Genomic DNA, 14,120 nt, shown 5'->3' with positions numbered 1-14,120 from the left:
CCTGGTCCAAAATATCAACAGTGCTGAAGTTCAGAAATCCTAATTTAGAACTACACTTTGTCACATCTATGTAATCAACTTTGACTTAATATAAGCATTCGGAGAAAAACAGTGTCAAAATAGGTTATTTCCCTTTAAACACTCAGGCAGATATCAGGGTGCAGTGTATTTGATTCTCTGTAAGATAGAATACGACAGATAAAAGAACAGAACATACTCACCAGGAGCCAAAACCCAAAGGTCTCCTATCATAATCTGGCAGATCTGGAGCAATCTTACAAGCATGTATGTTCAGGTATTTAAATATGTGGATTTTGCCTTTTATGCATATCTAAATCAAGTAACAAATAAATTCAACCAAATTATTACTCATCTGAAATATATGTATCCCTTTTTTAAAATCACAATCAGCTATTTACTTAATGTATATTAAAAATAGAAGGCATTCCTATCAAGTATATATAGTAATATTAAAAATCTAATACTCATAACAAATTATATTGTTATTTTAGGTGTTCAAGTGATACAAATATAAGTTTTGTTTTCTAGTCACTAGCAAGTTTCAGTAACATAAAAAATAATTTATGATTACAAACAGAATACCAAGTAAATGCATCACACTAATTAGTTAGGCATAGTCAGGGATTTAAAGCATTACTCCCCCATGGATTATATTAGCAACTTTTGCTTTTAGGAATGCAACAATCATGTACAATTATGTTTTCAATGGTACTTTCTATAAGAGAGAAAAGAGGAAATAATTAAATATTAAGCTATATAGTATGTTTCTTTTGCTACCTGTTGACAAAGTCAAAACATAAATTCTTCAGGATTATGAGACCCTTCTATAGTTATGAAGTTTACTCATAAAGTTTTATAGTTGCCATACAGAGGCCTGTAAATACCGTCAATTGATTGTAGGGTAAAAAAAGCTACAGTGAAAGACAGGCTGATAAAAAATTTTTATATTGTTGGATGTCTAAAGTCTATATATAACACTACCTTATAATTACTTTATTATTAAATAGTTTCATTTCAGTCACTGATAAACAAATGACCAAACTAACTAAATGAAGAACTTAAGATTTTAGAAAACAGGAAGGTACAAAAACAATGGTCAGAAGAAATGCACTGATAATCTTTAGTTCTGAAAGCTAAGTATTTTTACTTGTCTCTAGCATTTACATAGTCTACAATCAAGTTTTACTAAAAAGAAATTAACTCAAATTTTATTAGAAAAAACTTTAAGGAAGAATCCCACATCTTAAAAAAAAAAATGTCAGTTTAATGAAAGGAAAAACACTTCTGGAAACAGTACCCACCTTCCACCTCATTTATTCAAAGCTTCTAAAGAATACATATGTGTGTGAATTTATTTTAAAAGAACTTAATTTCCAACAAAAAGATAAATACATGTAACTTAAGTTTAAAATTTCATCCTTTGTCAAAAAAGTTCGTAACATACTTCAAATCAACTACGGTTTACCTGTGCAGGAGGAGACTGCAGTGGGTTGTTATCTAGGGTGATCATCTGTAGGTGCCTGAGGTTCCGATAACAAACAGGGATTGCTGTAATTTTATTGCAGGAGAAGTCTAACCGTATCAAAGGCAACTCTGCCAGCTCTGCAGGGAGATAAAATGAACAATTAATGACATTTCAGAACTAGACAATTTTTATAGGAGCTTCTAGTTAAATATAGTGGATTTAACATTAAGTATTTACCTCCATTCTTTCTTAGTGATTAAGTGATATAGCAAAGTGTTGCAAAATGAAATCTAGTTGCTTACAGATGGGATTACTAATGAAAAGCTAGCTGTTTGATCCCACACAGAACTTCAGAAAGTCGGAGGACTGATACCATAGAAAGATGGGGATACAAAGGGGTTATATGTAAATCTATATAAAGAACAAGTTAGAGATGCATAGGTTCCCAACCCCCACTCACACAGCAAGGGCACTACCGCTCTCCAATCACCACAGATGTCAACAAATTATTCTCTAGTGCAACTGAACTGAAAGGCTCTGAATTCAGTGACACCAGGCATAATGGAAAGTCAGGATGAGTTGTCAGTTGAAAATGGAAGATTTAAGTGAAAGCCTACATACTTAATGGCAAGACCTCAGCACTTTCCTACCCCACCCCACTCCATCCCCAGTTCTTGAATGTCAGTAGTTAGGAATATACACAACAATGTAGAAGAAATGAAACATCATTCTCCGGAGAAACTATACAGTCCCATATAAAAGGCCTTTAGATACTCATGGAGTCTTCCCCCCCTCCCTAAATGACCAGCTTGCTGCTTAATTATCATGATACAATTGCTGCCCAGTATGCTTGGAACTTCTAATCAGCTCTATACTGATAGTTTATGATCCACAGACATTTGGAAAAGCCTTCAACATGTAAGATGGAAATCAAAACACACAAACCAATTGAAATGAGGAACTCAGAAGAAAGAAGTAACATATAGGAACTACTAGAAAACTTTGAAAAACTAGAACTAATATCTCTAATTTCAGAGAAATAAGATACTGAATTATCGAAACAAAAAAGGAATGTTTTATAAAAATCACAGAATAATAAGCATTCTGAGAAATGAAAAATATGATGGCAGAAACTGAAACTTCAGAATAATGGTTAGAACATATGTGGTTGGAACTGTTCACCACATGGTAAACCAAAATGACAAAGAAATGAACTACAAAAAGGATAAGAAAAATCAAAGCATCAATTAAAGAGGTTCAATATCCAATTCAAAATAATTCAGAAAGAGAGAACAGAGAAACCAGAAAACAGGAAATTATCAAAAAGAAATATAAGAATTTTCCAGAATGAAAGATGTGAATCTCTGGTTTGGAAAGAGGCCCACCAAGTATCTAGTATTATGAATTAAAACAACTCAAATTATGGCACATCATTATAAAATGTCAAAGCAGTTAAAAAAAAAAGGGAAGACCTTAAAATCTTCCAGAGATAAAAAATGGGTCACAAGCAATGCAATGTAATTAGGAATAGCATCACATTTTCAACCACTAATTTTTAACACTGAAAGCTAAAAGTGAAAAAAAGATCTGAAAATTATTTTCAACCTAGAATCTATAACCAAATTATTAATCAAGGGTGAGCATAGAATAAAGATATTTATTTTCAAGTAAAGTCTCAAAAAAATGTTTTCCCATGACATGTTCTCAGGAAACTACTAGAAGATACCCTCCAGCAAAACAAGAGTGTAAAGAAAGATAAAGGAATTACTTGTCAATTATATCTCAATAAAGCCAAAATAAAAAAATTAAAAAAAGCAAGAAAGAGGAAAACATGGAGTCCAGGAATAAGAGTATTTAATACAGAAGAAAGCTGGGCAGCAGTAACAGAATCACCAGCCCAGACTGGAAGAGGCTGAAGGAGGGAAATATGCAGGGAATAAAAGATAATACATAATCTAATGGTTTGACTAATAAGGCTGCTGGAAAAAGAAAGAGGAATTAGCCATAGAAACATGAAAAAAATAAGCAAAAAAAAAAAAAGGAGTTATTAACTCTTAAAAAACAACAAAAACAAGATATACAAGAAAGACAATGAAATCAGAGTACATCACTTGAATTGGCAGGGAACAATATTTATATAGTCATAATAATGTAAACAATTAACGATTTAATCAAAAGTTGTGATAAAACTACACTGGAAAGATGCCAGGAGGGAAGTAAAGGTATGATGGTAATAATGTAAGGAGGTTAAACCTCATCTACTATAACAGGAAGCTGACACGAGTGTCAAATTTGTTAAATCCGGCAACAACTATAAAAGCACATCATTAGAAATATGTCAGCAAATACCAGTAGAAAGAGTCAAAAGAATTGAAGGTAGATGCTTCTGGCCAATGAATATTGGGGTGGGGGAGTAGGAAATGGTTGAGGCAGGGAAATGCTATTATTCATTTTAAGCTTTTCAATACTATTTGACTTTTTGAATGATATATTATTTGATAAAAATTAAAATTAATTTAAAATAAAAATGGCAATATAACAAAGGATGTAATATCTACAAAATTATGTTAGAGATGACCAATTAATTAACATGAACTTGCATACTAACTTGTGTGGCTATTGGAATAAAGCTTTCCTGTCATCTCAGTTTAATTGAATATGCTGAGATTACAAGATAAACTGATTTGAAAAAAAGAAAATATTTGTCAGTTTCACAATTTTCTTGGTAATATGCATTCAAAATAAGATATAGGAGTATATTAGATGATAAAACTATTAGACTGCAATTGTCATCTGAAACCCAAATTTTTACCAAAACCCCAATGTTTTCATTGACCGATTTCACAGGAAGTTAGTATTATTACATTAGTAAGCCTTTAGAGATCAGCTGCAGTAGGTGGGTCCTGAGTAGAGGCGGGATCCTAGATAAAAATTTGGGGTTACAAGGTCCTACGTCATGATTTTGGTCAGTTCTACTGAGGCCTTCATTCACATTCCTGAGGCAGTAGAATGCAGGACCAGGAAAAAATCAGGAAGGCTCTGAAGATAAAAGGTGTAAAGGTTACTGGACAAGTCGAGTGAGAGGAAAGAGATGCAGGATTTTGGGTAGTGTGGTTACAGTAAGTGTATAAAAGTGGACTAGAAAAATCACTTTCTGAGATGCCTACTTGGGATCCAAAATATCAAGGCTACCCTAGTATGTTAGAACTAAATATTATACTAGATCAAATTGACATAAACATTTTGATTCTATGATGAAGCAAAAATATCACTAGCTAATTCAATATTTATTATACATTAGAAGTCGTGTTTTGTCAAAGTCAAAGAACCTAGAGAATCACTGTCATGAAAACACTTTCTGAAGATTCATTATCTTTCTGAATTACATTCTGAAATGTTTACAGATGAATTTCTGTAAGTTGTTTCAAATTAGAGTAAGGGAAAGTGGGTGGGAGTACAGATGAGTTGCCATGAGCTGATGACTACTGTAGCTGGCTGATTCATTGCTCTCATTTATATATGGGAACTGTTCCATAATAAAATTAAAGAAACATATATTCTGATCTAATAAAATAATATTTCTCCCCATTTTTACTTTGATAGCTTTTTCTTTTATGAATTTGAATTTTTGAAAGATAAGTTATACTTAATTTGTTTAATCATTTTTATCATTTGAATACATATACCAGGGCTTATAGTCAGCTTAAATTAACTGGTCTCCTAGTGCAGTCTCTCACTCCATTCATTATTCACGCTAGGCATCACATGCACATGGTTAATTAGCCTCTATTTGAATACTTCCAGTGAAGGATAAAGTTATTAAGTTCAAGGCAAGTCCATTTTTAAGTCAGTATTAATTTCAGGAATGTTTTTCATTGTATTAAACTATCCCCTTATCAAAAATGTGTTCTAAGTCTCCCATGTCCCACTGAAACTTCCAGTGAAACTTCTAGTGACGCTACCCTGAGTTATCAATTACATCAGTTGACAAGATCTAAAAATACAATCACTGGTCAATATCGAACTTTTCACTGAAGAGTCTAACTTTTAAAATTCACAATGGAATAGAACAGATAACATATTAAATAAACCATTACATCTCAAAAACTGGCTGTAACTCTTATACATTTTTGTCTTGTGCCCATCAGCCTGAGAGATCTTTAAAATAAAACACAAATAATAATAAAACAATTATTTTACAGTTTCTTACCTACAGGCAAACGTACTAAGTGATTTCTTCTAATGTTAAGGTCTCTCAATGCCTCCAAATTACCTATCTGGGAAGGTATTGTTTGAATTTCATTGCAGCTTACATCCTATTTCAAAAAGATACAAAGTAAAGAATTATTCTAATATTACAAACTTGCCTGCTTTAAACTACAAAACGAGGTTGTATCTGCAGTCACTCTTAGTTGTAAAAAAAAAATTATGATTCTGTGTCCAAGAATAATTCTATAGTTTGTACTAGCATTTAACTTTAAAAATGTACAGGTTTTTTAATAATTCTATATTATATATTTTGTGAGCAGAACTAAAATTAAATGACTTAAGATGTGGGTAGGAAGCCTAGACTATCAAACCAAATACTAAATATGCTGGTGAAAAAGTAAAATGTAAAAAAGTATAACAACATCTATTTAGAACAATATTCTTATTTTATATTGTGCTAATGAAACTAGAAGAAAACATACAAATTATAATAAAATTATTTGAGACAACTCCATTTTCAAAATACCAGTTCAACTGTTCAAGAATGTAAAATAAAAATGCATTGAAGATGATTCAAATCATTCTTTATCAAACTTCAAGTGAAGAGAAAATAATAAGTACACATAGCTCAAAAGGCTATAGAAAAACCAGATAATTCTTTATTAGCATCTGATCAACCTGATTCCAATACATATTAGGAAGGCCTTCTGGTATTCTGGTAAATAGCTTGATTCTAATTCTACTAGTTCTGAGAACAGAATGATTATAGGTTACAAAATTGATATATCCAGGATTCCGTAATGCTGAGAACAGCCAGAATGTGTACATCCATGTGTGGCAGCAGGAACCTGCCTAGGTTAATGAAAGCGCCAAGATGCTACATTAACACTTAAGATTCCTCCAATGAGTAAAAAGAAAATAGTAATAGACTTACTGTTAGAAAAGAGCACTTAACCTAAAACTTAAGCTTCAGATATTATTTTTAAATTATTCCAAAATATTTTTAGAGAAAACACTATTTTTACTTTTCCTACCAATTAATGACTTAAGTAGAATAAGAAGCTAAACTTCTTAGTCCAGTGCTCTAGGCATCAAAGTTAAAAGTGTTTTAAAAGAAGTTGAAAGACTAGGAAAATTGAGCCTGAGCCAGAAGGTAACAGCAATCTATAGTATTTCTCTCAGAAAATGTTTATGTTGAAAGATAGCACTTTACTTTCACTAAAAAAATGAATAAGGATGTTGCAGAAAGACCATCAAGTGGAATCAGGAGCTTTAGGATTACTAACTAATTCTTACGCTGCCACAAGCTGTTTGTATGACTGAGGGTATCAAGTCACGTCTTATAGAAAGCTAAAGGCGCCTTTTATGAGACGTATCTATCTGTTAAGTATCTAGGATTCAGTAAGTAGAAACAGAAATTTTAAATGATTTGAAAATCAGAATTTTAATGAGTATAATTTACTACTAGTTCATGTTATTAACCCAAGTTCTGAAGAAACCCCAACAAACATACATTTTGGACATTGTTTCCTCGATCTAACTGGCTCCAAAACAGCAATCTACTATCTAGACTCTAGATTTTATTTGTGAATTTTTACATGTGACCTTTTATATTCATAATCTACCTGGGGAAAAAAGTGAGCTAATGAGGTCCAATTAGAATATATGTGTATAGTATTCATTTATATGATGTTCATCTTTGTTAATAAATTTACATGGAACTATACTCCCAAATCTCAATGGACATAATTGTATTTGACCATTTCAGAAATATGAAACATGGGCTTTGGAGTTAAGGTAGACTCCAAATTCTACTTCAAATTCTACTTCAGTTATGGAACCTTGGGCAAATTACTTAACCTGAGTGCTAGTTTTCTCAGCTATAATATGATGATAATTATAGTATTCAATCCATAATGTTACTGTGGTGGTTAAAAGAGAAAAGTCTTATATGCCCAGAAATAAGTACTCAAGAGTAACAAAGACTAGTAGGTGAAGGTTAAGCTTCTTAGAAATATAAAGCAGTAAAGAATAGATTATTTTAGGAGATAGGTTCTAAAGATGCCATGTTAAGGTAAAAAAATAAGCCTGATCTTTGTAGTGTCCATTTCCCTATAGGGGCAAACCAAAAATCAGAGTATTGATGCTATTAAAAGATTTAATTCTAAAAGTTCAAATGCATTATTAATTTATACCTCAAAAGTTTAATAACAGAGAAATCACTTAATATTGGTTAGAACCTAATTCTAATGACCTTTCCCCACTTCATGTGGGCCTGTTAGACCTGTACTTTCAGTTCCATCTTAATTCTGGGCCAAACCACTGGAGTATTGATCAATCAGTGAAACTTCATTATCAATACTTGAAAAGAACATAAAAACACATGTTAATAATAGATCTTTACCATATAAAAGAGTATGCTATAACTATGTATACCGGGGGTACCAAAAAAATGTTTACAAGTGGACACATTGGTCAACGTTGCTCAAGCAGTAGTTCACCATAATCAGAAGTGTCTGGACACTGATGGTAACCACTTTGAGCACCTCTTGTAATTGCAGAAGTCACACGTGACTTGTATTCATCTTTTGTTATCGGTATATATTGAGTATCACAATTTTACTACAGTTTTGCTTTCTTAAAAATGTATATACATTTTTTGGCACTATATATATGACAATCAAAAAATAAAATGTTAACTTACAAGTTCTGTTAAATGTTTGAGATGTCCAATTTCTTCTGGAAGTGAGACCAATTTGTTATTACTAGCAATTAAGACTTTCAAGGGTAAATTACACAAATGTACTGGCAATGTTGACAGTTGGTTCCGACTAAAATGGGTAAGGACAAAAAGAGAAGAGTCAGAGCCCAATACTTGAGAAAAATATTTCCAGATTTCCCATCCTATAGTCAGTAAAATGACAAATATAAGTCTTGCAAGAAGAAACAGGATATTAGATTTGAGCTTTAGCTTGCCAGCTTTTGGGCTCTGTAGGCACAGCATTTAGCTAATCTGCATCTTGCAAAGATTCCTCATTTATAAATTGAGGATCTTAATATCTCCCCTACCTATCTTACAAGGCACTTGTACCATAAAACACCTTTGTAAATAATGATGTGCTATATAAACACAACATATCATTTTATTACATTTATATAAGAAAAAATGATTTAAAAATAGGGTAGATAACTATCATCCTCTCCTCTTCCTTCCAAAGAACAGTTAATAACATAAAAGTCTTTGTAATCTACTTCCCTCATCTTTACAGTATTATAACCAAATGCAATTATGATCCAAATATAATTTTATGGAAAACAAGTGACAGGTTGTGATTTTAAATATATCATATCAAAGAAGTATAGGTAAGGAATCTTTTATTTATACAAAAATAAGCAAACCAAAATTAAAAGAAAAATAAAAACATCAAAGGATAAAAAGTTAAAATTTTACTTATGTAGATTTAACTTCTTAATCCTTAGGACCAATGGTCCCCCATTTTCAAGATCTTTTGCTAATTTAACCAATAGAGATCATGAGCCCTTACAATTTTTAACCCCATTATAATTCTACTCCTAGACATTTATCTTAAGAAAGAGAAAAATAAACATTTACATATAAAACTGTTCACTAGTATTATTTTTATCATGGCAAAGAAAAACTGAAAGAAACTAAATATCTGAGAGGGAAAATGAGTTTTCGAAGTATATAAACTATACAATAAAACGATTACATACAAAAATACTTCCAAAGGATTCTTTCATGACAAGGGGAAAAACTCATTTAAAAATTTGACTGAAAGCCTGGATAAACGGAATAGATAATCTATAATTATATAACTCAGATAAAATATTGTGAATTTTCTTTACATTTTTCTACATTTGTTCATTTTCTCCAATGAACATTTATAACTTTATAATGAAATAAAGTAACAAACGAATTCTTCTAAGATGTGAAAAACGGAGACGAGTTGAACAAATGCATTTATACATTCAGAACTTAACAGAAAAATACATAATCACAAGAACCAAACAAAGCAATTACAGATATACTATTCTCATATAATTCAGCTTATTTGAAACTGTAACTGGAGAACCAATGCTACAAGACTGCTGCAAGCCTATTAGGCTAATGGATATTAGAATTTGTTAATTACTGCAAACACAAAGAGATATAGGAAATACTGTTAATTTAGCCTAACAACATGTATGGATACTGCTGATATGAACAGATCATGTAAATTTTAGTGAAATGGAAGAGAAAATTGAAAAGACCATAAAACCAAGTATTTTAAAAAAGAAACATCCTTACCTAATATTTAAGAATGTTAGAGCTTGTAGGTTTAGAATTGCCTCTGGTATATACCGAATACAATTTTGGTATAAGTTGAGATTCTCAAGAGAAACGAAGTGACATGCTTCTATGGGAATTTCTGACAGGCGATTTCGTGACAGATCTGAAAGAAAAAAAAATAAAGTTTAAAACCAATCTTTGGGAATTATTTTATTGAAATGTTAAATAGGCAGGTTTCGTGAATGTCTGAATTCCCCACAGTTCCTATTGTGGGGAATGATCCAGAGTAAACATTCAAATATTTGTTAATTCAATAAACCATTTTAACACACGACTCTACACCTGTTGCTGGGAAATGTTGATTCCTTTTCAGTGTACATATACTAAAAACAAAAACTATTATTCTTTGCAAGTAACACAAATTCTAAGGCATATCTGCCTACAAATCACACCAAAGATCATACTAAGTACCAAATATCCAATGAAATGAACGCATCCCTAAAATTCACCTTCCCAAAAGCAAAACAAAGCAAAGCAAAACAAAACAAAAAATACTGTTTCTTTCTCTACCAAAGATGATCAGGCTCATGTCAAAAGGACTCAGGAACCATCTTTGCTCCCACTGGCCAAAAATGAGACAATTTGAGTTTCAATAAAGTAACTGCAATGGATTAAAATCTATCACACATGTCCCCCTCCACCCTAAAAAGATGATAATCAATTCATTATCTTGTAAACTAATAAAGGGGAAAAATCTTTTTTTTTTTTTGCCTTCCCTATATGAACTGTATCACTGAGTAACCAAACAGTTATATGAAAGGAAGCATCTCTATATAAGTGTTCTAACTATAAATGAAAAATGATAGACCATCACCATTTTGCAACCCTCAATGAATTATTGGATCTAGAACTGAATATTAATGGCTGTTAGCTTTACAAAAAGACAACCAGAAATGATATGCTTCCCATTAGAATAGTACACCACTTACGGTCTTGCCAAAGGCACCGAACTTGAGTCTAAGCAAGCTTCTATATCATCTGCAAACTTTCAGGAAATGTAGAGGACAAAGGAATGTGTTGAAATACAGTCACTCTATCATTAACCATTTAGATTTAATTAAATGTACTGAGATTCATTTGCTCACCACTGTTTTCTCTCTACTTCTGCCCTATCTAAAAGTCTCTGTTGGGAGGTATCTGTGAGGGTCCTTTACTGAGAACTTCCCGTAGTGGACTGAATTGCTGCATATTTGCAAATATCTTGCTTTCATCATAACAAGCGAATGATATTCTGGCTAGAAATAGGTAAAGTTCTTTTCTTAGTAATCTGTAGATGTTATTTTACTACCTTCTAGTTTTCATATGTCGCATGGAGTAGTCCAGCACATATGCGAACATTTTTCCTGTGTAGGCAACTTGTTCTTTGTCTCTGCACCCCCAACACTGGTCTGGTACTCAGCAGGCTCTTTCAATCCTTCTTTAATCCAGAGAAATTCTCCTCTATTATATTTTCAGTTGTTCCATCTCCTCAATTTGCTCTTTCTCCTTCTTCCTATTTTTTTTGTCTTGGTATACTCTTCTACTTAATGTTCCAGACCATGAATTAGAGTCTCAACAATAATTCTCCTCACTGCAAATTAATATACATAAAAGGTTTTTTTCCCTCACTTTTTAATTTTTCTATGCTATGATTGGAAGCATGTCAGTTTGTTTTTCTTGAGAATTTCAGGATGTTTGTTTTGCTTGTTAAACTTGTCACCTATATCTTCCAATAGTTCTATTTCTCTGAAGTTATTTGTTCTAGACATAATCCTTATTGATCCCCTCTCTGGCTGCTGGAGTTCCTTTGTGTGAATTCTTTTCTATTTCCAATTCATACCTTGTCTCACCTTTGGTGCTCAGGTCAAGCTGCTAGCGTTAGCACCAAAATAATGGAAGCAACCTCTACAATGTGCTGGAACTAAGATTCCCCTCTGAGGCACAGCTTTGTGAGAACTCAAAAGTTTTGATAATAGCCTCTTGTTTTCATCTGGATCCCAGTATATCCCCCAGACTCACATATCCCCTACAGGTCCCACTAGCCTATGAGTCCCAGTGCTTCACTCTGAAGTGATAGTAACTGAGGTTGGGAAACAGCCCACCATCTTGCCATAATTAGGAAAAAGTTCAAGCCCAAGTAACAGCGACCATCAAATACTGAAGACTAAATATTTCCTACAAAATCACATCGTAAATAATTTCTTTAATATAAAGTAAAACAAGAATCATTTTACCAATTCCTACTTAAGTTTTATTAGTATGATCTTAAAAGTTGAAATAATGGAAGTAATTTACTTCAACTGCAAACTGATCCTTAAATTTTTAAATTTATCCTCCAAAATGACAACTGCAGGAAACAAATTAAATTTAAGCAGGGGCTGTTTAAAGTTAGTTTTCCTGATATTTGTATTACAAAGCTAAATTACCTAAAATCAAGGAAAATGAAAACAAAAAACATCCATCTTTTTTTGGTCTCTATACTAAGGAGAGAAAAAAATGATAGCAAGATACACACTAAGCTTAGATGTATCTCAATAAACAAGTACGCTTTAATTTTTAAATAATTAGCTAATTTATGACATAGCCTACTTTTGAAACCAGAGTTTTGGCCTAAGGGTTCTTGTAAGTTCTCCCATTTAAACTGTATTTTGATTTCAATTTGGGAAGACAAGTATCTTCTTCTTTGTGTTAACTGAACAATTTTTTTACATTCTGTAAATTCATGAAAGAGGCTGAATTAGTTGGATCATAGATTATATTTTGGAAAATACTGCAAAGTACTACTGGTTTATAAAGGATATTTTTTGCCTTACTCTCCGAAAGAGAAAATAATTTTACAGCCAAAGAAATGTGATAAAAGAGAAAAAAAAAAACCTTAAAAAAACACCTGCAGTTAAAAATAATATGGATGTTTCATTCTTTAAAAAAAATTTAAAAAAATTTTTCAATTTTAGTTGACATTCAATATTATATTAGTTTCAGGTATATAGCATAGTGGTTAGACATGTATATAACTTACAAAGTGATACCTCGTAAGTTTTGCACCCACTTGACACCGTGTATAGTTATTACAATATTATTGATTGTATTCTCTAAAATGTACTTTACATCCTTGTCTCTATTTTGTAATTACCAATTCATATTTCTTAATCCCTTCACCTTTTCCACCCAGATCCCCAACCTCCCTCCCATCTGGCAATTGTTTTCTGATTGTTTCTGTACTACTCTGTTCCTTTTTATTCTCTTGCTCTCTTCTCTTGTATATTGAAGACTTTCTGTAGTGTTGTGTTTGGATTCCTTTCTTTATTTCTTGTATATCTCTTGTAGATTTTGGTTGTGGTTTATAGTTACCAGATACTTCATATATTTCAAGTTATGTTTATAACAGCGTATTTCAAATTGATGGTTGCTTAAGTTCAAACACATTCTGAAATCACTACCATTTTTACTTCCCTTTCTACATTTACATTTGTCATTTTTCATGTGTTTTGTGCATATCTCTTAATTTATTGTTGTAATTACACATACCTTCCTACTTTTGCCTTTTAACCTTTGTATTAGCTGTAGTGTTGTTGATCCACTGCTTTTATTACGTGTTTGCCTTTGTCAGTGAGAATTTTTTTTGTTTGCAAAATTTTTTATTCATATATACTTTCTTCTTCTTAAAGAAGTCCCTTTACATTTCTTGTAATACTGGTTTGGTGGTGATGAACTTCAGCTTTTTCTTGTCCATGGAACACTCAACTCTCCATGTTTGCCTCTTGTGTCTCTGAGTGACTGAAAGGCCAAGATCAGGAAGTCAGCATGGTCAGGTAAGGCTTCTCGTTGTATCAATTCTCTGCTCTTTCAGAAGCTTCTGCGTCCTCTGGTCATTTTTGAAAAATTTTTCCAACTTTATTTTTGCCTTAGGCTTGTTTTTTTCAAACTGTGTGATCTTGGTCAAGTTACTTAAATTTCTTTTGCCTCAGTTTCTTCACCTTGAAGGTTGAAGTGGAGAAAGTGAAACAGAGGTCAGCCTGAGTCTGGAAATTTCTTCCACCGGCATTTCTTCTCCCCACAGTTCTGGAGGCTGGGAGTCCAGGATCAAGATACCAG

The 14,120-nt window shown here is 32.3% G+C and overlaps 1 protein-coding gene across 17 annotated transcripts in view; it reads right to left on the bottom strand.

The window, feature by feature from the left end:
* The window catches only part of LRCH3 (leucine rich repeats and calponin homology domain containing 3), a 103,099-nt gene that overhangs the window by 46,990 nt on the left and 41,989 nt on the right, over positions 1-14,120 (bottom strand). For all 17 annotated transcript variants that reach the window (XM_019723651.3, XM_074330426.2, XM_019723655.3 and 14 more), the window contains exons 2-6: positions 10,005-10,149; positions 8,400-8,526; positions 5,697-5,802; positions 1,487-1,623; positions 222-331 (exon numbers count right to left, since the gene is read on the bottom strand). In XM_019723651.3, coding sequence (XP_019579210.2) covers positions 222-331; positions 1,487-1,623; positions 5,697-5,802; positions 8,400-8,526; positions 10,005-10,149 — 625 coding nt within the window. The remainder of the gene's footprint in view (positions 1-221; positions 332-1,486; positions 1,624-5,696; positions 5,803-8,399; positions 8,527-10,004; positions 10,150-14,120) is intronic.

Source organism: Rhinolophus sinicus, chromosome 17 (genome assembly GCF_057876585.1).
Source record: "Rhinolophus sinicus isolate RSI-liver-muscle chromosome 17, RSI-T2T, whole genome shotgun sequence".
NCBI classification, from domain to species: Eukaryota; Metazoa; Chordata; class Mammalia; order Chiroptera; family Rhinolophidae; genus Rhinolophus; species Rhinolophus sinicus.
Note: the sequence above shows the minus strand (reverse complement) of the source record. Positions and strands in the feature narration are given on the sequence as shown.